General features: G+C 38.9%; 3 protein-coding genes across 14 annotated transcripts in view; 1 reads left to right on the top strand and 2 right to left on the bottom strand.

Annotated features, from left to right (window-relative positions):
• Window positions 1–998: 998 nt before the first annotated feature.
• Window positions 999–11,206, bottom strand: pigo (phosphatidylinositol glycan anchor biosynthesis, class O). The gene is made up of 11 exons (XM_077497496.1): window positions 10,500–11,206; window positions 9,860–10,338; window positions 8,313–8,456; window positions 8,075–8,198; window positions 7,717–7,876; window positions 6,448–6,624; window positions 4,767–6,363; window positions 3,857–4,060; window positions 3,390–3,574; window positions 2,539–2,609; window positions 999–2,302 (listed from the first exon to the last, which is right to left on the bottom strand). Exons 1-11 carry the CDS (start codon window positions 10,511–10,513, stop codon window positions 2,173–2,175), a joined length of 3,285 nt encoding a protein of 1,094 aa, XP_077353622.1. The 5' UTR covers window positions 10,514–11,206; the 3' UTR covers window positions 999–2,172.
• An 899-nt stretch (window positions 11,207–12,105) lies between these two features.
• On the bottom strand, window positions 12,106–15,128 carry stoml2 (stomatin (EPB72)-like 2). The gene is made up of 10 exons (XM_077497497.1): window positions 14,975–15,128; window positions 14,513–14,665; window positions 14,093–14,192; window positions 13,915–13,973; window positions 13,725–13,826; window positions 13,514–13,648; window positions 13,247–13,391; window positions 13,091–13,170; window positions 12,882–13,010; window positions 12,106–12,811 (listed from the first exon to the last, which is right to left on the bottom strand). Exons 1-10 carry the CDS (start codon window positions 15,017–15,019, stop codon window positions 12,710–12,712), a joined length of 1,050 nt encoding a protein of 349 aa, XP_077353623.1. The 5' UTR covers window positions 15,020–15,128; the 3' UTR covers window positions 12,106–12,709.
• Window positions 15,129–15,852: 724 nt separating this feature from the next.
• Window positions 15,853–25,694, top strand: part of unc13bb (unc-13 homolog Bb (C. elegans)) — a 55,508-nt gene continuing 45,666 nt past the window's right edge. For all 12 annotated transcript variants that reach the window (XM_077496875.1, XM_077496867.1, XM_077496877.1 and 9 more), the window contains exons 1-2: window positions 15,853–16,105; window positions 22,453–22,482. In XM_077496875.1, coding sequence (XP_077353001.1) covers window positions 16,084–16,105; window positions 22,453–22,482 — 52 coding nt within the window. In that variant the 5' untranslated portion in view covers window positions 15,853–16,083. The remainder of the gene's footprint in view (window positions 16,106–22,452; window positions 22,483–25,694) is intronic.

Genomic DNA, 25,694 nt, shown 5'->3' with positions numbered 1-25,694 from the left:
GCCTTAAAGAATATTCACCCTTATTTTTAAGCAGCTCAGTGAGTTTATATGTGTTTGTGTGCCAAATGTGCATGCAAAGCACTGGCGTTCCAGTCCATCTGTGTTTACCACCAGCAACATCATCAGACAGCGAAGCATCCTGCTCCTGTTCGGTGCAGAGTTGGCATTTCATTTTTTAGATCATGCATTGTACCACATGAGTTAATTAGTCAGGCGAGGCAGGCTACACCTTGGACAGTTTGCCAGTCAATCACAGCCAAGGAATATGTAGAATAGAGACGGACAATAATTCATATCATCAGTTGGGCAGGATGCTTCAGGTCATTGTCCATTTGGAGGAGTCATTTGCGCCCAAGCTTTAGCTTCCTGCTTATGACATCTATAGTTAGTGAAGTGCACCAGTCTGTTCCACAGCAAAAGAACTCTTCGAAATCATGCTGCCAACCCTGTATTTCACAGTTGGGATGCTGTTCTCAGGCTTGTTAGCGCCCCCCATTTTTTCTCCAAATGTAACAACACTCGTTATAGCTAACCAGTTCAATTTGAGTGTAGTCACTGTCGGACTACAGGACATGTCTTACAAGGATTACGGTCTTTGTCTCTGTGTGCATTTGTAAACTGTATTTATTTGTTTTCATGTCTTAATCCATTATTAAAGTTTTGGTTTACTTGGATTAAATGACAATCTGTTATTAAGCATCTTGCCAACAATTTATGAGAGAGGAAATCTCAGTATTTCACATATTAAACTATGAATTAGCTGCAAGGGGAAATGAAATTGTTGACAGAACCTGTGCTTTACTAATGTGTATAAGTGGGACATTATGGAAACTGAATATGTGGAAGTCCCCTGTGAATAATGAATGAATCACATTGACTGATGGGTATCATCTGATCAATATTTTTTTTTAAGCACCTTTCAAATATGAATAGTTAGACGTACATAAAGTACAAGTTGAACTTCAATCTTTATCAACTTGGAATGAAAACTATTTGCATGAACAAGACATAGAAAAGATTTATTCATTTTCAATCACTCATTTTAGTTCTTCATACTCATTTTAGTTCTTCATACTGTATATTAAGTAAGTAAGCCAACAACAAGCAAAATGATGAAATCATCATTTGGAGTTCCATCACCACAGGCGCTCTAAAGGACAGAACACTTCCTGTATACACTGGCTTGACCAATGCAGTGTTGGTTCAACCGGAGCTTGACATGCCTTCAATACTGTATTGTGCGTTAGCTGCCTTAATGAACTTTTAGCAGCACATAACACATGGTCACCTTTCACACTGATTCAAGACATCCTTTAGAAAATAAGTTAGTTAAAAAGGTTGTAGATTCAGTGACCCTTAATGACATCATTAGACAATAAAATTGGTAAATTAAAATGTTTGATTAGTAAAAATATTGAATTAATAATTGAATTGAAAATCAATACCTCTATTACATAAAAAATGTCAGATTAATTAACCAAAACACACACATAAAAAGTGTTTACGTATCCATTTGCTTATGTCCTCTCCATATTGAGGGATTGCATCCAGTGATCGCTTGCGATTAAAATAAAGGTTCGAAATTGGCAGTGACCCGACTGACTTCTGTCTTATTCTCAAAATATATATTAAAAAAACAAAAAACAAAAAAACAACAACAACAGTGAGTGTTCTTTGACCACAAATGGAGACTGCCTGCCTTCTTGGAGCTCCAGACACACTGAATCCTTCCATGTGTGCAGTATTGGCTCAATAATTTTACATCACCCACAAAAGTGTGTGTATCATGTCACTTCTACCAGAAACATTTAGCAAAAAATGGAACTTCAAGTTGGCAAATTCTGTTGCACATTGTGTAAAATCTGTTAGGAAGCTCACACAGCATTTAACCGCTGAGACAGTAGTGACAGTCAAGATTAGTGTACTACGTATTATTTGGAGAGGGGGGAAAACATATATGAAGGGTGAAAAAAAAAAAAGTCTGAATGTGCAGTTCTTCTCTGGTCTTATTAAATGCGAATAAAAAAGCCAGACTCAAAATCTCAGATTGCTACTGAATCTTAAATCTGTCTGTGGTTGAAGTGTCATCGCAATTTCACCACCTTGTCCATTCCTTTTATGGCACAGTGTGCTCTAGTGGGCTGCGCTGGTAAAGCAGCCATGTGTCTTTCGCTACCTGGACACATCAGGGATGAGTCTCTTGAACCAATGTCCGACAGCCACGTCCACTCTCAGCACTAATGAGACACCAAGCAGCAAACATATGGAGCTCACCAGGAACCCTGAGGCCTCAAACATCAACCTGAAAGGAGACAGAGCATGAATGCCTATTGGGAGTGTCTGAGGGAAAACAGCACTATCTGTAACTACCAACATATCTATTACAGTGGTCCATTACTGCAAGGTGAATCTGCGTGCTCTAATGTGTGCACAGTGGAAACCTGCGTAAGTGCCAGGCCTTTCCACCGAGTCCATATCCCGAAAAGCCTTTACAACCAGTGGGTCTGTGTGAGCGGGAAATTGTAGTCAGGCACTTACTTGGGTGCGAAAACAGCCCACACCATTAGGTGTCTCCTGAGGATAGCAGCTGCGCACACCGAAGCCAAGACCTGGAAAGCAGGGAAACACTTACTTAACAGTGTACGCATCTGCCAAGGCCGAACAATCCGGATTTGGATCTTGAAATGAAGATAAACATTTCTAATCACGATGATTATGACCAAATTTATCAGTATACTGTAAAAATACAAAATAAAACAAAAAATCAATAATTTTTTGGACTACTATGACCGTGATATGTTTCATAATGTCTCTAAATTAAACTCATTTTGAGGCTTTGTAATACACTATTTTAATCAAATTTAATCCAATAAAAAATAAATGAATAAACAATGTTTTGTGTTGTTTACAATTTCAAAAGTAATTTTACTCGAGAAATATTGTAGAAATATTTTTTTTTAATTCTCATGAGGCTACTACATAGAAAAATAGGTCCACTTTTATATTACATTAATTGACAAAGATGAGAAGTTTTTTTTAGTGTAGTTTCACTGAGTTTTCTTTTCTTTTTCTTAAAAAACAAACAAACAAAAAAAAAATTTATTTTACTTTGTGAATGAAAATATTTCTATGATTTTAATTTTGGTTGCAGTAAATACTTTTCATTAAATAAATCCAGGTTTGTGGAAATCTGTTATGAACTTTGTGTAATACTGCTAACAAACCAGATAGTGGCACTAAAAAAAAAGACACACCAAAGGCCAAACAATGTCAATTTATCACAAAACAGTATACCTCCTGCACTTTGTTTGAATTTTGTCATTAACATTCATGCCTTATGATTTTGCTACTATGTGGATGTGTATTATGTAAGTAGTTGATTTTGGTACCTGCACTCCTAGAATAAAGAGGTAGCGTGTTGAGAGTTGCAGGAGAGCCATGCTAAACAGTTGAGGCTTCTCCCTCAGTCTCATCTCCATCACAGCATCCTCTCTTTCTTCACCATTGGCTTTTCCTGTTTTGCTTCCACGGACCTCGCATACCAGCGGCCAAAACAGCAGCAACGGACATCCCACTGGGGACAACAGAGTGCCGATTGGCAGGATAACAATATTACACCGCAACGGCCAATATTTCGGCCATTAAAAATAAACAGATTATCCAGCATCAAAACCTAAATTGACCACATCCCCTAGATAACAAATTACCGAATGCTCACATTATACTGTTGACACGCCACACAGCAAGACACATGAACAATATCAACAATATTCTGTGCCTTTTATCAAAGTCAGTAACTTTGGCTATTTGTTTCACTGATGTTCAATGTTGAGCAAAATCACGTTTTCTGATGTACCTGCAAACAGGATATGAGAAGCAAAGGTATTGAGGGTAACCAATGAGGCCGGCAGTAAGGTGCCGGTGTGCCCGTTGGGGAATCCCACAAAAGCTGCTCCCCACTGAATGGAAGCGAAGGCGGGCAGGTGACCTGTTGCGTAAAAGAACTGGGTGGCTGCCAGGGACCACAGCACAACAGGAGTCCAGGGCACATTAAAGCCACCTGAGGAAAACAATGACAGATGGGGTCATATTTGATGATACACAAAGAGATGAGCCAAGAAAAATATGAAAACTAGGGGTGTCAAAATTAATGTGTTAAGTTTCAGGTAAAAGTTCCTTTAACGCGCAATACTTGGTAAGCCTGTATTGGAGGAATTCCAGTCGCAATGCAGCAGACATGTCCACGTCAAATATTAGCAGTCAAATCTAATAATACAGTAATGCATATATTTGTGGAGACTGGGGTCAAGTTGTATTTTACAATTTTAAAAACGTTCAACTTCACAAGCTACTTCATGTTCAATATTAGATAGATTTTAATATGAAAAGGAAAATGCACTGAGCTGTCACCATCTTAAAATGCAATTATGCCATCTAGTGGCAGACAAATGACAACACAAATCAATATCACTTGTTTTTTACAGTACAGTACCTATTTTTCATTTTAACTCAATTTCATGAATTATTATTAAATTACTGTTTCAATGACTACAAGATTCAGACATAATTCTATTAGTTTAACATTTATTTCCACTTTTATTTTGCGTATGAAAACTTAGAAAAAATTTTCAGTTACATGTTATTGTACATTTAGAACAGATATACAATTTGCGATTAATCATGTGTTAACAATTGAAGTCATGCGGTTCATTACAATTAAAGTTTGTCATCGCCTCACACCCCTAATGAAAACATTCCCAACTCACCAGAAGATACTCCGTGCAGGTCACGCAGGGTTATGTTAGAGGCATGAATGTGCAGCAGAGCCCCCATTTCAAACAGTAGCAGGAGGAAAGACAGCGCCATCCCCTCTGGGTGCAGCTGCAGCAAACCCAATCCCAGCAGCCCACAGAAGAGAAGCAGCGGGGCCGAGTACACCGTTCCGAGTCCGTAGGCCTCCACAGCGGGCTTTTTGTCCACCTCGTTGCCCACGCCCGTCTCTCCATCGTCGAGTGAGCGGCGCATGCGCTGGTAGATTTGCGGGATGAGGTGATGAATCTCGGCTTGGGGGCTGATACCGGTGCTGGCACGGTAGCGCGGCGGCGGCACGGGTAAATTCTTCGGCATGCTTGTCGGTCTGGTCTTCACAAACACAGTTAGCGGATCCAGCCAGATCAAGGCCAGCCCCAGTCCAAGGAGACAAAAGGCAGCCCTGGGGATGACCAGCTGGGCCAGTTTGATAAGCTCAGCCAAATTCTTGAAGCTGTCCTCTGGTGAGGCACTAACGGCCCAGTGGAGTCCCAGACACACAGAAAACAAGGGGAGGATCCAGCGCGCCGTGAATACCGTTCCACCTGAGGAGTTTAGGTTCCCGTAGTGGCGGAGACATCTTCTCAACAGATACGTCCACATGGCTAGGGAGAAAACTGAGAGGATGTAGAAGATGTTCTTCTGTTGATTGTCGTTCACTCGAGCGAGGGAAGAGAGGAAGGGGGATGGCTGACAATTTTCCTGGCCCTCTCGACAGCTGTGGAAGAAAAGCGAGAGGTAGAGGCTTCCGACGAGGAGCGCGAAGAAGGCTACGAGAGTGCTGCTTTCTTTTCTCACTGTTGACGGGGCAGAGGTAGGTGAAGGTAGCACCGATGCGGGCTTCAAAAGATCTTGGTTGGCGGGGAGGAGGAGGCCATCCCAGTTGAGACGGAGGGGAATGCAGAGAGCCAGGGAGAAGGCCAAGAAGGTTACGACTCGACCCTCGGCGATCACGTAGCTATTAGAGAGCATGGAGGCAAAGCGAATTAGCGTCACCACCAAAGGTGGAGACAGAAGATATCTTGGGATCCTCCAGCTTGCATTCTTTGACACTTTAGCTTCATTCTTAACCACAGCTGACATCTTGGCCTGACAGGCCAGGCGCAGGAATAACAGCTCCGAGGTGAAGGCGGTAGCAGCCATGCACCACGCTAGCTCGACGTAACCCCGTGAGAGCAGCTGACCGGCAGCCACACAAACGCCGACGAGCAGCGCCGCTACAACAGCTGCCTTCAGGCAGAAGTGATTCTCTCTGACAAGCGCAGATGACATTTCAGACACGGTGAAAGACATCAGGCAGGCGAGCGCCAGGATGATTAAACCGGCCGCCATTTTAAGCGGGTTGAAGCGCGCCCAGGTGGCTCGGCACACGTCTTGGACAGCGGTGAGGTAGGCCCGAAGTGCGAACAACAACTCGGGGGAGGATGAGCGTCCCTCTTTGACTAATGTGAGATATTCAGAAGAGAGCTTTTCATATTGATCTTTAAGCACAGCCAGATTCTCAGGTGGTATATCTTTGGCCATGGCAGAGTACGTCATCAGGAAACGGCAGACCTTCAGAAACAGAATACTCACATTCTAATACAGTATTGGAAAACATTTTTTTTGTTGCAATATTCTCCACACTGTGTACCGAACCTGTTTTGCATTGATCCACAGCGCCTCAAGCTGGCTGAGACCTGCAATTGCACCTTGTGCAGGGCGATGAAACAAAGGCAAGAGAACCTGGCCCACACTGCTGTATGGGATAGGCACACCAAGCAGCAGGGCCAGTGTGGGAACCAGATCTATTTGGGGCACCACATCTGGTTCATCCTACAGGAAGGGATATAAGACAGATGCAACATCAGAAGCTTAAAACTGTTCATTTTAACAGTAATAAAATAATGCGTAATGTCCAAAACAACATTACGATAATTCAGTATAATGTCATGAAAGGCTCCTGATCAATTAAATTGATTTGTCTTTGTGTCCAACAGAGCAGATGTCCGATTATTTCCCTGCTGATTGTCTTGAGGACATAATCTGTTTACCAACAAAACGAGCAGCTTTGCACAGTGTATATTCCAGTATGGGATGCTCCATTTAAAAAGCAATTATGTAAATTAGTGCTGCATTTTAACACTTTGGTGGGAGGTGCACTTTATTAAATGCTGACAGTTCACTTTTGCATGATCACATTCACGTTATTTGGATATCTGAAAGAACAAAATATAGTTAATAGATTTTCAGTGGTCTTCTCAGCACGTAATTTTAAATCCATTTCCAATCCAATTGGTTTACTCCGTGAGTGTAGGCAGATAATCAGCGACAATATTTAGCATTTTGATTCATATTGGCATCTGCCTTTCTGAAGAATCATATGAATTATAATAGATCAATTATAACCCTCCAATACTTATTTACACTCAAGACTGTAATCTAGTTCACTATATTATTTGATATTGTTCTGCATTTGCAATGTTCAGCTTTTTCATTTAGTTATAAAATGGACTTGAAATGTTCATAAAATGTTGAACTACTGTAGTTTATTTTAGTTTACCATACTGATGCTTTAATATTGGCACTTTATCACATTTTTATATTTCTTAATCGATATCAGATGATTTGAAACAAATAATCATGATAATTCCAGCTGAATGCGAGAGTTACATCTCTGCTTAAAGAATGAACTCCCACAAAAATTCATGTATTTGGCATGCAACTATAATAGCATCACAACAATAGAGCATGGCTGTAGTTTGCAAGAGTGTAAAACAACTGAATCATACAAGTGGTTGCCTCTTATGTTTCTAAATAAGATAAATGAATATTGGAAAACACTTTCTCTTACTGCATAAAATCAAAAACAGTTAGTGGCAATCAAATACAGCACTTAGGTTAAAATCATTGAGCATTTCTGCAGACCTGCGACGGGGGTCCAGGAAAGAGCTGGACAGGACTGTAGAGGAAGATGGCCGCATCAGTCTCCTTCTGACTGTCTCCTCCATGATCACCAGTTTCTGTCATCCCGTGATCGCCCATCACCACCAAAAGTGTGTCATTTTGTATATGATCAATCACAGACCTGCAGACAAAGATCAACAGCACAGTAAGAATGATTCCCACAGACATAATTCGTAATATCTAACATTTAAAGTGAAAAAACAAAGGCTTCTTTTGAAATATATCCAAAATCTCCAAACATACAATCCCATGAAATGTGACCAAATCATGTTAAAATGAAAATTAAAAGTGCATGTTGTTGTGACACACGTTGTCTGACCTGATGACTCCATCCATCTGGGTCAGCTTGTCAGCCATCGCTGGGTGGTCAGGACCGAACCTGTGGCCACAGTGGTCCACGCCGAGGAAATGAGCAACCACTACATCCCATTCATCGCCCATCACTGTCAAAACCAACAAAGTGACAAATGGAAAGATATAAAAGCATGTTGATAACGCAACAGGAGTAAACAAACAGCTAACTCCTATAGTGGTTTGTTTTTATTCGAAAAACATACTAGTTGTGTAGAGATTCTGAAGGATGCCGTTGTCCACAGAGTGCAGGTCGTGCACGTTAAAAGAACTGAAAGGCAGAGAACGGTAGAATTTCCTTGGAAAAAGATTCTCCCAAGTGTCGTCGCCCATGAACACCACTCGTTTGCCTGTAAGAGAATGTAGGGATTGGAAATTGTCATGTACCAGAAGCTATACAGTAATCTACCTTTTCACACTTTTTAACTTATCCCCCTTTATTAACTGAAAAACACAGCTGTATGTACAGTATTTTTGTACTCTTTTCTATACGTGGTATGGTTTGCAAACTTTAACAGTATGTGCCAGTTTTTTTTTCTCATTTCTGCCAGCTTGTGGGGTTCGTCTTATTTCATGTGACTGAGATGAGCATTTTGACAGAAGGCACAGACACCTGATATGCACAAAAGTCAAAACCTCCTGGCCAGTATATACAATATGTTGGCCCGCCCATGCTCCTAAAAGAGCTAAGCCTCTTGTATTGGATCTCATCATAGTCCATGGGCCAGAGCAGATACCGGTACCAGCTGGATGGGCAAATTCTAATTGTGAAAATGTCTGTTATCATCCTGGCGTGAATGTGAATGGCAAGAATGAATTTCACCACACTGCCAACAGATAGTTGCCAGTCCGTGAAATATCAGTCAGACTATGAACCGGTCTGTGGCAGAAAGCAGTTTGATGACCACCACTGTCCAAATGCAGCCAAATAGCCTGCATAGATTAATACCTCATATTCCGGTCAAAATCCTCCTTTTCATTTAAAGGAATACTTCACTTATTTAGCCATTTTTGGCAGTCAAACATTAATATTTTGTCTAGAATTAATTTGATACTTTCATTATTTTTCACGTACAATTAGTACCTTTAAAAACACATTTTGCAACTTGCTGTTGACTGAAAATGACATCACAAGGGCTCAAGTAACTAATCACAGCTCACCCATTTTCTAGGTTTGGTCATGTGACATTCACAAGCTGAGTTGTGATTGGTTACCTGAGCCCTTGTGATGTTATTTTCAGTTAACAGCAAGTTGCAAATTGTGTTTTTAAAGTTACTAATTATAACGGGAAAAATAATTAATTCAAATTATTTATAGATAAAATATTAACTTTTATTGCTATAATGGGCTAAATATGTGAAGTATCTCTTTATGTCTGGAATCATGTCCAGCAATGACGACACATTATGAATAAAGTGCACATTTCCTGAATCCTTTGACTATGGTTAATATTCCAGTTGTATTTTTTGTCTGTCATGTTCTTTGATGTCACAATTCACAGGACTTAAAGGGTATATATGGCGAAAATTGCGGAAAATGTGTTTTTCTGAAAGTTATAAGAGCTCTAGTGACCTATAAATTTGGCAAGAGCTTCATAAATAGGCTTAAATTAAATCTTAGAATGTGCCCTTTAAAACGATACCAAACACATTATTATCAGCCACTAATGTGTCTTGAACATTGTCTAAACCATGATATGCACCAGGTTGTACCGGTACGTCATATTTTGGGCTTTGTTGACACAATACTCACCCACTTGCCCAAACTGCTGGATGAGGTTGTCCTCCGAGATGGCACTAGATGCAAAATTGTTACCTATATCCACAAAGGTGGGTAAAGATCCAGTAGTTAACCCCTTGATTCTCTGCATGGTGGTCGTGGGTGGGTCAGCACGAAAGGGGTATAAGCGGCACTGGGCAGGCTTAGCTGAGGTTATATCCTCAAACACACGCATCTTGTTTTCAAAAGGGAGGGGCGACGTGTTGTTGGGGTCAAAACGGGCGAAATCGATTTTCAGGGCGTCGATGATGATGAGGACAGCCCTGCGGAAACGTGGCTGTACCCCACAAAAGTCCCTCGACTCTCCCCTAGGCTCCAGTACGTCTCCGCAGGTGCTGGTGCGGTTTACCTCCAGTCGAACCAGCAGGAATCCACCGAAAAACAGGTGAATTCCCACAAAGTATACTGCACAGACCCACAGAAGAAGGGATAGAACTGGGAGGCTGTTCATCCTAAAACAACAGCAGTTTAACGTTAATTTACTTTTATTATTGGAGAAGTGTACGAACGTCATAAAACTGCTATAAACTACGTCATCGTTCATTAATGACGATATTCTTGTGCATATATTGCACTTGATGCATTAAAAACAAAAAACAACAACAACACTGACCTTGTGGAAGTCATTCTGCCCCCCTCGTTTGACCAGGGGCGGACTTGACGGCCGTTTGGTTGGCACAGGAAGATTCCGGTGCCTCAGGTAACCACACTACAGGACTCCTGTCAGGACAGCCAAGACGGTAGACAGGGGTCGGAACTTAAGAGCATGGAACCTTTAGCGGAAGATCCCTACGAACATTTTACCGCGTGCACTGAAATGTAGTTTTATTTTTGCCCTTATTTTTAACTTGCAGTGATGTATTACTACGTTAACGTTAGCATGATGACATTATTTTCGATTTAAAAACAAAAATGCATTATTAAACGAATACACTTTCCAAGTTTTTTTTAGCGGAAGATCCGTACGAACATTTTACCGCGTGGCACTGAAATGTAGTTTTTCTTTTTGCCCTTATTTTTAACTTGCAGGGATGTATTACTACGTTAACGTTAGCATGATGACATTATTTTCGATTTAAAAACAAAAATGCATTATTAAACGAATACACTTTCCAAGTTTTTTTTAGCGGAAGATCCGTACGAACATTTTACCGCGTGGCACTGAAATGTAGTTTTTCTTTTTGCCCTTATTTTTAACTTGCAGGGATGTATTACTACGTAAACGTGAGCATGACATTTTCGATTTAAAAACAAAAATGCATTATTAAACGAATACACTTTCCAAGTTTTTTTTTCGTATAAAACTTCGCGTATGTCGAATCGAAAGAATTCTTTATGTGCCTGTTAGATGTCTTTTGCAAGCCAATATTTTACAACGTATGACGTCATGCAGGAAAACTGTCATTTCAAAGTACACTTTCTCTTTACTGTTTGTGTGATGATTTTTTTGTGTGTGTTGTATTTGACATGTTTGGCTTTTGATTACAATCTTGTCAAAAAAAAAAAAAGTCATTTCAAAGTACAATTAACAATATTTAGCCCTGTAAAGAATTTTTGCATTCTAAATTTAACAGTGGGGACAATGAATGTACTTTTTGCACCAGTAACAAAGAAACAGAAGAACATTTGTTTTTACTTGTGTCTTTACAAAACTTTTTTTGTGACAGCTCCTGTTTATGGGCTGTTTCTAACATTTGGGTACTGTGTCTTTAACTTACAATTTACATGATGTAATGAGTACATCATTACATGAGTAATAATGGACAATTAGGTAAAACAATTCACATTGAATAACAAAGTTTTTCATTCGTAAATGCAAACTTGGCGAGACTGTACTAAGCCAACCTTTGTTTTTCTGAAGGAACTTCTTTAAGGATTCATTACAATGCTGTAACTCTAAAAAGGCTTATAGGGCTTTATGATAACATGACTTTTTCGTTTAACCCCACTGTATTATGATGTGTTTATGTTGTTGGTTTTTACTTTTTTTTTTTGTATCGCTCAGTTATTTCAATTTTTCTGTACGCCTGTAAGCTTCATTTGTTTTTGTTTTTTAAAAATAATAAAATAAACAAAAAACAACATATAGGCTTATATATTACTCCACACAGTACTTATACTCTTATACTCATGTAGAAATACAATTTGAGAAAAAGCACAAAAACATACAGTATCTTTGAAATGTCATAAATACATCCATAGACAAGGGCTGAATAAAATTGTGAATGTTGGGCACAGTGTTTATTTATAACTACAGAACAAGGGGAAATATTTCCGATTAAAAAAAAAAAAAAAAGTTTACCTTTTTAACTGGTTTTACATTATGTTGGTGCTTGCTTACTACTGTACTTTTATATGACAAACTGAATTTACTACACAAAAACACGCACTCATGTGCTGCGACATCGGGACATGTTGCAACTCAAAGCTACTGCAGTAGAAACAAAATGTCTTCTTCATTTATATTTATATGAAGAAGTTAATTAAAATTGTCTTGCCCCAGTTTTATCAAATCACATTTATCGCATCGATAAACCAAAATGTCTTAAAAATTATTACAAGAGGCCATAATTTCCAGAAAACGAAAATGGGACACAATAAATCTAAACATGAGCAGCATCCAAAAGTCATTGTAACCAGAATAATTGCTGATGTGACAGGAACAACTGGCTAAGTAGAGTCCGCGAAAATTCCGCTGCTTCAACTCCGGGGAAGAAGTTTGTCATCAAACTTGCTAATACAACACTTCAAAGGCCATCCATTTGAATTATGCTTCATCTGATTCTGCTTTGTGTTGTATGAGTGTACTGATTGTGTCCTGTGCTATTTATATTCCGGCTCATTCAAAACATCTTCACTCTTCTCCACTTCTCCTGGTGGGCTCTTCGGACTTGTCTTTGCTAATTTACCATAAACGGCCATGGCCTGAAGGCAGGGAAACACCATAAGTAATCCAATTAAATCTGGAAACATCTCGTCGGATTTACATGCATACCTGTGTAACCATGCTGCTAATGTCTCCTGTATTTGATGGGAGAAGGACGGTATTGGACTCTTTGGCAAGGTTGGAAAACGCAGACACATACTGCTCAGCCACGGTTAGTGAGGCTGCCGCATTTCCATTCTGCACAAGAAAATGAACAAGGAGAGGTTGAAAATTTTGTTGAAGCCATTTAAAGGAGACTGAATAAAACTACTCTTCACCTGTTCAGCTAGGGCATCAGATAGAACATGGATGGCCTTGGCTTTGGCCTCAGCTTTGGCTAAGATTGCTTGGGCTTCACCTGGAGGCAAATTAGTTTCAGTAATAGACAGTTAGTACATAACAAGTATGGTAGATGAGTTATTGAATACACCTACCAGCCGCTTTATTGATCTGTTCCGTTTTTTCACCCTCTGATGCAAGAATCTGAGCTTGTTTACGTCCTTCTGCGACATTAATGGCTGATTCCCTTGTTCCTTCAGACTCCAGCACTGTCGCTCTCTTCTTACGTTCGGCCTCTACCTACAAAATATTGTATGGCAAAATATTGCACATAGTCAACAAAAATGGAAGCTTTAAGAAAATCTAACTTGTAGATGTATATTAGCACTTTGCGTAACTTCAAAATCTCCTTGAAACCTCACCTGCATTTGCATGGATTCCTTCACACGAGGTGGTACGTGTATATCTTTAATTTCGTACCGCAAGCAACGGATTCCCCATTCGTCTGAAGCTTGGTTGATGGAGTGAACAATGTTGGCGTTAAGGGACTCTCTTTCCTTGGAAGGAAACAAAATATGATTCTTATATTGTTGTTTATGAGGTTTGATGTAACAGCATGTCCTGACTCATTACCCTGAACACTTTGTCCAGTGTGAGTTTGCCCAGTTCTGAGCGCATGGTGGTCTGTGCCAGCTGTGTGACAGCGTATTCAGGATCCTCAACACCATAACTAGCCTAGGGTGAACAATATGCATGAATAAAAAGTAAAATCATTGAAATAGGAGCAGAAAATTAAATAGACACATCCATTTCAAAATCTTACTTTGAAAGGGTCCAGGATCCTTAAATACAGAACTCCATCAATCTGTAGAGTTACATTATCTGCAAAACAAATTAGAAATACAATTGCAAAAGATATCCACACCTATTTTATTGAGTCAGTTTATGTGCTTGAGGGGTAACAGTTTGCACAACATAAAATACATGACAAAATTACTTACCTAAAGAAACTGCAGACTGCTCCGGCACATCGATGACTATTTCTTTGAGGCTTTGTACATAGCGGATTCGGTCAAGTACTGGTATGAGAAAATTTAACCCCTACAGAAGGTCAACAAGTACAATATTTAGCAAACGTGATGTAAACATTTTTCCATATCTTTTGAATTTATGCTGTTCCCCTAACTAAGACATGCACGTTGCAAACACATACATTTTGTAGTAATTTTCTAATTACCACAGCCAATAATCCAATTTGTAGCCACTTAAGATCATCACACACATTGAGTGAGTTCTGCTTTAGCCTGCTTTGCATCTGTTGCCAAAGTGCTAAATCTATGAGGTCTCCATCATAACATGCCACTCACTGTGACTGAACACACACTGAATTGATTGGAAAAAAAAAAAAAAAAAGTGGGTACCGGTTCTAGGATGCGATGGAAACGACCCATTCTCTCCACCACCCACGCTTCCTGCTGGGGCACAAACAAGACCACCGTGTTCATAGGCAGACTGGACGCCCATCGCTGCTGAACTGGGGACACCCACAATCTTGGAGCGGTTCGTCGACTTTGCTGTAAAACACGCACAGTCACACAAATATTACTGTAATTACATAACAATTGCACATTCAAGTTAGTTCGACAAGTTTTATTTCAATGGCGATACGTGTTGACTGCAAACTGAGCGGCAAATCATTTAAAGACCAAATTATCAATTGGAATCCTAACGGCAAAGCCCAATTCGGTCGTGAGAGAAAATGAGTGACTTTACTCACGGGTAAGTAGTACATCTTCCTGTACGACAACCAATGAGTTTGAAATGTGCACGTTCGCGTCAGGTAATTGGACAGTAAACAGCAAATGCACTATTATTTAAATCACCTGGAGAAAAGACCCGCCGCTGCGAAACAGTGTGCGTATCATCATGTCGAATGAATGAATGAATGAACGATGATATGGAATTGGAATTCTTAAATAAAACTACACTCCATTCACAAGAACTCCCCACTCATCTGTGACCTATCAGGGAAGTTACATCATTGGTGCAACGGTAAAATGTCCGAAAATGTCCGCCACAACGGGAAACAAGGTAGTAACTTGAGTTCCGCTACCTCGTAGCAAACAACAAAATGAAAAATAAAACAATGATAGATTGCCGCAAAAAGTATATTTTAATTTATAAGCCCACAAATATACTTTTGTGCTTTTTGTTCTTTTAAATCCAACTTATGGTGTATTGTTATTGGGGGCAAAATAAAATGCACATAAACAACACATTTAAAAAAAATAAATGTAATAAAAACAAAGTGTAAGTAAAGCACATTATGTAAGTAAGTAGCTATCACCGCCAGGAAGTTTTTTTTTTTTTTTTCCCCCGTGCCTCAGATGAATGTAGTACATGACTAGATGCACACAGTGGCGCCATTGAGTTTTTTTCTTTTTTTTTTTTTTTTTTTTTTACACACCCGAGTTTTCAGACTTCTTATAGTTAATATTTTTGAGAATTTATTTTCATTTACGACTTCTGTGTATCGTAGTTGATGCCATTTTTAATCCAAAAATGTTTCGATAGTGTGCATAAAGCCAGATTTATTCAGCGCTTGGGTTTTCCTGCGTCACCTGTTTATTCCCTAATCATCCTTAGTCCGATTGGTCAGTTATATGTATAACCACGCCTTTTTAGAAAATATTGAGTTCCGATTGGCCAAAAAAGACGCTAATCACATGTTCTGTTTCGCCCTTTCCCTCCCTCTGTTTGCTCAAATTGACACTCAGGCTGCTGCTTTTATGGTACTTTTAATCGTCCTGCAATTTGCTTTACTCTCTTGTCGGAAAACCACTGCACCTGTAGTTTCCACAAACGAAAGCGTCTATGGCTACGAGAATGAATTAATTAGCGGATACAATGTTACCACACTCGCTAAATTACTTTCAAGCGTCTGCTTCTTTCCAAAGTGAGTGAAACTACTGGATTGTTGTTGGAAGCGCTCATGTCGTTACTTTGTGTAAGAGGTAAGTTTTGTTTCATTTATTTCTAAGTTAAACTGGGTCACTGCGCTCCACTGCATTTAATCTTTAAATGCCGACGAAAACTGTACAGATTGTAAAACATGCATAATGAAAACTAGAATGCGATTTGTAATGTTTACAAATATTATTGTTATATTTTATTGATTGTTGTTTTTTATGGACAAGCGTCTACATCATGTTGATTTGAGTACAGGACCCTCTGTATTTGTATTGAGAAAGTGAAATTAGGTCACAAAAAAATAATAATAATAAAAAATAGGTAGCATAATGATGTATACTATCCTCTTCAAAATACTTTTGGATATGGATGAGTAATATTGATGTTTCTATCCAATTCAAATTTATGTCATTGTACCTGTGCAAATGAAATAGCATTTGTTGAAACATAACTCACTACAAAATCCTGATGCAGTCCATTTCGTGGTTGCAAAGCATATTATGCAATACATCACTCGTTGTGACAAGATCACTGCTCTCTAATTTGATCCACTTCCACTAGGATGCCAAACAAAAGTAGCCTACTGTATTGCATTTTTGGGTCACACTGAAAAGAATGAATAAAATAAAAGCACAAGATTAAAGTTCTAATTATACTTGAACAAAGTTGTATATTCATGAGCGATAGTGCTGACTGCTGAGATTTATTTTTAACGAGAAGAAAGTTGTATATTTTCAAGAGGGGGAAAAAGTCATAATATTTTAGAATTAGTCCTTTTTTACACAAAATGAAATGAAGGAATGAGATTAGAGGAACATGTCCATGCATCAACACCTGTGTGGCTCTGGTGCAGGCGTTTTTACTCAATCACTTCACAATCACAACTGCAGATAGGTGAAAGTTTGTGAGTAATATTTCAAAGTTGTGTCAAAACCTATTCTAGGAGTCTGCACTGAATTGGACAAGGAATTGCAGTATGGCAGTATTGGATCCACATGCACTCATCTGGTTGATAGCATTAGCCAGAATAGACTTCCTTACAGGGTGAACCACATAAAGGTCATCGTGTTTCACCCCATTGACCATTCATGATGTGACATTTGGCAGACTCTATCAACTCTGGTCAGTGTTTGTGCAATATGCTGCAAGTGAATCCTCAAATCATTGTCTGTAATGGGACCAATTTCTGTATTTGAGCATCACCGATTGATTTATTGTTTCAGCAAATGAAAGGCGGGAGGTGTTATGCTGCCCAAGATAAACGGAAAGATGTCGCTTGGGCTGATATGTGGTGACTCATCCCCTGATAACAGCTTGACAATGTCGCTTATTTATTGCTCGTCGAAAAGCTCCATCTCCATGGCGATGTCTTACTTAACACACAAGTGGTTTAACATAACGTGGACATGTGGGTGAGACTGACAGTTAATCAGGGGACAGGGCTGAGTGGACACATATTGTTTTAGGTTGTGTCTGGATTCTGTCTCAGTGGTGAGCACAATACATTTATTTGTTGTGAGAGGTTTTGAGTGGGTATTGTCATTTGTCAGGTCAGCTGCAATTAATGCTTAGTTTTAGTTGCGATTACTATTGGGGGGATCAGCATGTTAGACTGTACTAGTTGTGGCTGTGATGATGATTCATAATTATGAGGATGGGCTTTTGTTATTTATTATAATATTGCATCACAGTTTTTTGGGGGGGTAAATCCTAGTTTATATTTTCAAGCAGTTACAGGCTCTTTCAGCTGACAGACGTACAGGGTTTCCCCCCCAGTGCTTAATGGGCTGGTGGGTAGCCAGGCTTTTAGTATTCTGGCCCCCACCATCAGGCTAAGCGTGAATTATGATTTGGCACATGTCATCAATGTCCACAATCCCTCACCGTTGACACATATTTTCCCATGCAGAATTTTATTCCCAGTCCGTCCGTCCCAGACCACCAAGCTTAGCCATTTTTTTTTCCTCCGAGAAACTCTGGATGTAAGTTTCAATTGTGCAGTAATTAGTAGTATCTTAAAATCTAAAACATTATTATTATTATTATTATCATTATTATTATTATTATTATTATTATTATTATTATTATTGTTATTATTATCATTATGGTTATTTTATAAGCTTTCATTAGTGCCACAATATGGAAATGCCAGCTCAGTATGAATTCCATTTGTAAACAAAAAATAATAATGATCTCACACCTGTTGACATGCGTTAATCTTCTTCTGACTAGCATTTGGTTAAAATAAGAAATGGCTAGCAGTTGTGAAAATTCCCTCCAATCATTATCACAACTCACATATTTTATATTTCTCAAAGAAATCTCTGAATACATTGCCATACAGTTAATAATTTTGAATACATAAAAGCATAACATCAGCAACCACCTACTTTATGACATTACAGATTGTAAATACAAATAGCAACAACCAAAGTAAACTTTCATGCATGCACGACCTCACAAAATGTGATACAAATGACCAAAATGCCTGTGATGTATTTTCTAACGGTGAGCTGACAATATTCATTAGGTTTTAATGTCTAAATGTAATTTGTGCATCTTCAATCTGCCAGTCTGCTTGTGTATTTAATGTAGGCTACAGTATATGGACAACATGCACGGAACATTTTCAACAAATGTGTATTGTACATCAGCACACCACTTGCTTAGAGCCCAGATAAGTAAAATGTAAGAAAATTATTCCGACAAGAATTTGATTCCCTGCAAGACGGAGCAGCAGTGCAGTGGAATTATGCGAGAACGAGGCAGAGACAGGGAGAGCGCTTAGAGATTGTAATCCCCTGACCATCTGTTGCTCTCTCTCTCTCGCTCTTGTGCTCTCTGTTTCTCTCCACCTGACCATAGTCGCCGGCACCAGCGGAAGTGCACTGCTGCCAGCAGCATTAGGAGAGCATAGTGTCACTTCCTGTTCCCGTTTTCCTGCAAATACAGCACAATTTTGTTTTGTTCTTTCCTTCTCCATACTGTGAGTGTGCGTGGTAGTGCCTCGGTCAGATTATTGTTCAAATATGGTTTTAACTGGAATATGTATTGTCATGGGAAACGCGTACTTTAGTACACATGGAAAATATATATATATATATATATATATATATATATATATATAGAATTTACCCAATAAATGTAGGGTAACAATTTGCATCAATTTTAATGGGGCAGATTCCACAGACTTCCGACTTCCGGGTTTCCACACATCAGCTCTGTTTCTGGCCGCGTTCCAACACTGGCACCCCACACCCCTGCGCCCCCAACCGCGCGCTCCTGCAGATGGGTGGGACTGAGAGCACGCAGGGGTTTTCAGCTTCCTGAAATGCTTCGGACAACTGAGACAGACACACTACACACTCGCACCCGTCGACGGGAGCGCGCAACCGAGGGGCACAAAGTCCGAAGCGCAAGTATTGGGACGCGGCCCACACCTCGCAAACCGGAAACAAAGCTGAGGTCTGAAAACCCGGAAGTACGAAGTCCCGCCTCCTCCGTGGCATATACCCCATAGGGTAAATATAAATTATACTTTGTGATTAAATATCATATGAATTCAGTAATTATGAAATACTTAAATATGTTTAGTTTACCTAACATTTCTGATTACGTTCTACAACCAATTTGTAATCATAATTGGGTAAAACATACTCACAATTTGTTAGTACACAGTACATTACTACTCAAAATTACTATGTTGGACAAAACATGAATGACAAAAAAAAAAAAAAAAAAAAAAATCGCATTCATAAAGGAGAATGAAATTCTTTCATCATAAACATCCATCCATCCATCCCAAAGAGTCTTCGTGAGTGAGAATACATATTTTCACTCCTCTGACCTTATATTATCGGAAGAAGGTCTCTTCTGATCTTTTCTAAGTGTCATGGCTGCTAAATCATTGTTTGTGAGACCAAATACTGCCATGGTGTCATAAAATAAAATGTCAAACATATTAAAAATATAAGCAGGAACAAATCTAAGTAAAAAGCAGTGATTATAATTGTGACAAAATTGTGTTAAGTCAGTCTATTTCCTTCTGTGACATCCCCACTGCAAACACCCAAAATGGAGTCTTGCTAACAAAATAAATACGGGTACTTTTCATTGTATGATATAAAGAGAGCAAGAAGTATAACAAAAAAGGGAATGGGAAATGGTTGCAGCAGCAATGAATTGACCCAACCAAATCGTGACCTTAATAGAATCACGGAGGCCCAGTACAGACCATGATAAACATCAGTTTCCACTAATCGCACCCTAACGCTTTAGGCCTGTGAAATAACGCCATGCAAATGAGAGTATGTGCCTACTCTTCATTCAACTTATGTACTGCTACTGCTGTGTCTCAGAGTAAAACTGAAAGTGTTTGGTGGAAAGTTTACTTGAAGGAGTCATGACTCTGGAAATACCTTGGTGGTAGAAATTGCAGTTTTGCAGGTGTTTGTAGTCCTTTTCCACAGTTCCTTATAGAATTGAATAAATAATGATATCTCAAATCCTTATTTAAACATACAAAAAAATCCACACTTCCCCCATTCAACTGATTTATTGAAAGATTTGGGGGGGGGGGGGGGGGGGGGGTAGTTTTTAGGACCTGTTCCAATCAAATCCTAAAGAATCAAACCACCCAGCTCTGAGGAAACACAAGTCATGTGCACTGACCGAGCAGGAGATGTTGCATTCAAAGTGCGGCTTGTGCCTCCATCATCCTGTTTCGACCCATCTGCCATCTAAGGCTCCAGAGGTTTAGTAGGTTATATGCCCGAACACTGCCACAGCAATCACGAGTAATCCCCGCTAAAACACTTCAATCCCGCAAACATTGTTCTGTCGCTGCATCATGAGAATAAAAATGGGCATTCTAAAAATAAACCAAAGCAAATTCTTTACCATTTTTTTTTTTTAGCTTTTTGTTACTTTTCCTAATGCGCTTCTTATCCACTCCCCACTGTTTAATGTGTCATTGTTAGCCGTCTGTTTGTTAACCAGCTGTCTGTTGTGTGACACAGCTGTTCGGGTCTATCCTGCTAGTAAAAAGTTTGGTGTTAAGGCATATGCTGTAGGTGTACAGTATTTAAATTGTAATCAAATGCAGATTTTTTTTTCCCAACTGTACCCCATCCCAATAATTGTATTTTGTCCACTACTTCCATCCATACATTTAAGTACATACGTACTAGAATTCGACAAAAAAAAATTATTAACAGTCCAAATAGGTATTGTAACACCTGAAGGTTACAGTGTCTGAAAATAGCATGGTATGAGGAAATAAATACTAACAGAACCTCCGAGGTAATGGTGGAAAAATACCTAGGATTTACTGTACTTGGAATGATGCTGAAATTATCTTTAAGTTAATGTCTCGATCAAATCTACTTCATGATTCAAGAGGACTTGTACTTATAATGACAATTTTGAACAAAGCACCTGGCTAAACAAGCAAGCTCACCTCAGCTCTATTTTTATAAAGCTTCATATTGAAAGGCGATGTTACTTGCGGTGACGTCATGAGCCTGGTTTGTCTGTCTGCATGGCTGTGTTTATGCAATCATGTGTCCCGTGTCCCTTTGTTTGCATATTAATGACGACGTCAGGCTTCAATAACAATTACGCCTGAGTCAACGTGTCTAAATATAGGCCCGTACACACGTGGAAATTACCACAAACATTTACTTCCTGTGGTCCATTATAGTTTTGCCTGCACAGCGCACACCTCAGATGAAACCCATTCAAAACCAACAATGTTTTTAGAGCAACAATTAGGCAAATTTGTGAATCACAGCTATGTGGAGGAACTTGTATTATAGTTTTGCTTCTGCCTAAAACTGCTCTGTTTTGAGTTCAATTTATTTGCATTGATAAGGACATATTTCATTTGTTGACAATTTTTTTGGGTTGTTATTTTGCCGTAACCATTTTAGACTGTGGCTTCCAGCTTTGTCTGCACTGCTCATTAGAGAAAATAAAATGTCGGTACCTTTTTTGTTGGTACACATTTGTTGTAGCTTTTTTGTCTGTGAGTCTTAAATCTCTAGTCTCAAATCAAAACAGTAGTAAGTATAAGACCAGTAGTAGACTTTCCTAACTTGATATCTGTACTAGTTAACCAATCAGAAATGTTGTTAAAGCGGAAGTCAACAATAACATTTCTTTCCAATAAAATGCTCTTTCAGCTCCACTACTCTAACCACGATATAGAAGTTTACATTTCCGCTGCAAAGTTTGTAAAAGGGCCTTTCTGCAGTATTTTTTGAAGTACTTACCCGTGTGTAACAATGACTCGAGCAATGTTTCTGACTCTTGTCAAAATAGCATAAAAGAAATAGAATTTTACAATATATGGGTCTCTTGACTAAAACTGCTCTGCATTCTTTATTTGCAGTGAAAAAAGCCAAGCTCCACGGACCTTCTGGTGAGTACTTTGACAAACGCTCCTTTTCCGCATGGTCACACATGTTCAATGTTTGCTTTAGGCTGAACTCTTTGTTTGCAGCCGGGTTTCAGATGAAATGTGAGCCAGGTAGGGTAAAATCGTCCTAGCTGGATTAGCACTTGCTGAGAAGCTTGTATCACACTAACGGTAACAGAGACTTGTAATTCCTACATGCTGTGTAATGTATATACAGTATACTTTTAATCAGGCCTATGAGCATAATATAGCACTTATTTAGTATAGGAAATTTGGAAAATTTTATTGCTCTAAAGTAGGGCTGGGTTCAAAATATCGATACATCGATATCGTATCGATACTCCTTTTCATATCCCAATATCGATACATAAAACCATGTCACTTGTTTTACACAGCCTTTACTGTGGTTGTAATTGATTTAAATGATTTGTTTTTATAGGGCCATTTTAAATAAAACAGACTATTAGTGTAACTGCAATGGATTCAATTCTTAATGTAAATATTCATATTTTTGCTAATGCATTAAATTAGAGTAAGAAGTTTCTGCTATTTGCAGTATTGGTAATTTTGACTGTCTAAAATAGCTACTGCATGAATTTCTCAACTGAATCGAAAATTGTTGTGAATCGAATCGAATCGGGTCCTTGTGAATCGAATCGAATCGATTCTGGAAATCCGAATCGATACCCAGCCCTACTCTAAAGACATTGAAGTAAAGAGTTGACTAATTCAAATGGCTGTCAAGTTTCAGAACATACAGTTCTATACTTGTGCTTTTATAGTGCCATGAACTTTTAAATGCTCGTTATTGCAAAGATAAGCTGTGTTCATAGTCAAGGTTTTTTTTTTTTTTTTTTTTACATGATGTAACCTTTGTGTCCTTTGATACCAGCATGTGACTTAAGATCGCTGGCTTCTCAGACCAAATCCCTCTGCTCTCCACCTATGCCAATCCCTTGTTTAACTTCACACCTATCTTTTAAGCCTTGTGACACGTCTTACCAGAGAAGCCAACAGCAGCGACAGTCACAGCGACTTCAGATGTGACAGTATTATTTTACGTTCATTATTTTGTATTCACAAACTTACCTCTGCCTTTGTGAAAAGAGAACAGTGTCTGTTGCCAAGGATATTTAGTTTAGATGATTACTGTGTAAGTCTTGTGTGTATTTTATGAGGCGCTTCCCACCCCTGGATCAGACCACGTCTAACACCTGCCCCAAAGCAAACATCAACGATAATTCACGTAATCCTTTTGCCTTTGTAAACATGCAGTGGATAGAAAAACTTCACACCCATGTTCAAATGGCATGTTTTTGTGATATTAAAAAAAAAATGAGACCAGGATGAATAATTTAAAAACTTTTTCCACCATTAATGTGAACTACAACCTGTAGAAATTAGTTGGAAATTGGAATGAAAAAAAATATATATATATTTTTGAGATATAATGAAAGTAGCCTGCCAAAAAAGCAACATGTGTGCACCCTCGCAATCCCGCGCCGCTCAGTAAGACGGGCTTAACTGGAATTCCCTCCATGCCCCAGTTCCAGCTGAAGAAAAACAATGCCACACAGCATACACGGGTATAGTGTTGTTGTGTTTACACCTTTTTGGAAATATGGCCAAAATGTTTTACCCTGAATTCAGCGAACCATAAAAGATTCTCACCTTGAGCTTTAAAGAAATTTCAAGTGGGTCTTTTCTTTGTGAGCTTAAGCTCCCATTGTACCACACTGCCCCACAGCCCAGACATAATGAAGAAGATGGAGATTGTTGTACTAAACAGCCAGTACGTTCCAGAAATTCCTGCATGCCCCTCCTTGTTGGTGGCCTTTAAGCATCCTCCCTGATAATTTTGTTTCTCTCGTCTTTTCATTAGCTCTGAAGGTCCAGTTCTTCGTAAAGCCACGGTTGTGCCAGATTTTCTCTGCTTAATTGCAGTCTTCACTGCGTTCCAAAGCATATTTAATGCCTTGGCAATTGTTTTGTACCCGTATTCTGACTGATACCTTTGAACAATTAGATGCTTTTGATGCAGCGGAAGCTCTTTGCAGACCACAGCTGAAAAGCTGAATTTTATTTGTGGAGAATCATAGACACTTTTAATGGTGGAAGGTGTGTGCTAACTCCCATTTAGCATCAGTTTTGATGTGTGTAAATAAATAACATTAATCTGAATTCTTTATTGGGTTACCGATTGTATTAATGGTGGAAGAAGTTTTGAGATGATTCAGCTGATTCATTGTTTTTTTCTAATCACAAAATCTGAAATCTGTAACCGATCTTGTTGAAAGTAGCAATATTTTAAATGCTTTATACCTGTATTTTCAAACACCAATGGTTTCATTATGTGACTACACAGTTATAACATTACATTTACCATGTAATATTTAGTGGTTGTTGGTCCAACATCAGCTGTTACGACAAATTATTTAAAAACCTACTATGATAAAGGATTTACATTTATTTTTATTGTCTGGAAATCATTCAGCAATAAGGCTGAATTTATTATTACCGGTAGTCCTGTCTTTTCCACATAAGTACACTTGTGACCTTTTTCCCTCTTTGTGTACACGGCGCTTGTGTGTGACGTGCTTGCTTTGTATTTTTCCCACACCTTCATTTCGGCCTCAATTTGGAACATTAGGTTTCTGGGAAATGTGTCCAACTGAAAATAACCTTGGATATGCTACTGCCCGGTTTTCCACTCACTACCTCAGGAAAGTTGAGCTTGATAAGAGATTTGTTTTGTTGGGTTAGTACATGTTTTCAACTCAGAAGCAGACTGGGGAGTGATGAATTAACAAGCAAAGGTTGAAATCAGTCCCAGATATGTTTTCTGTTGAATGCATTGTCAATAAGAGGTCGGAATTCAAAATGTCAGTCTTTCGACTGCCTGAGTTTTCCTGACTAATTTATAAAGGGGGTGCAGCATCGATCAATAGTGGATGAAGATGCATGACTTGGATAAGTGGACAGTCTCAGGGACCCAAGTATCTAAAAAACAAACCAAAAAAAATAAACTGTGTGAGTAAATCCAACATCTTGTCACCTTTAACTCTTTGACTGCCAAAAACGTTTAATAACGATTAGTAAAATCACGATGTAATGCTGCCATAAACGGTAAATGACGTCAACTTTTTTTTTTTTTTTTTAACTGCCTGGTCAATGGATTGTGGAATCAAAAACACTAACTTTTCAATGGGCTGCCG

The sequence above is a fragment of the Festucalex cinctus genome, chromosome 15 (assembly GCF_051991245.1).
Source record: "Festucalex cinctus isolate MCC-2025b chromosome 15, RoL_Fcin_1.0, whole genome shotgun sequence".
Classification (NCBI taxonomy): Eukaryota; Metazoa; Chordata; class Actinopteri; order Syngnathiformes; family Syngnathidae; genus Festucalex; species Festucalex cinctus.
Note: the sequence above shows the minus strand (reverse complement) of the source record. Positions and strands in the feature narration are given on the sequence as shown.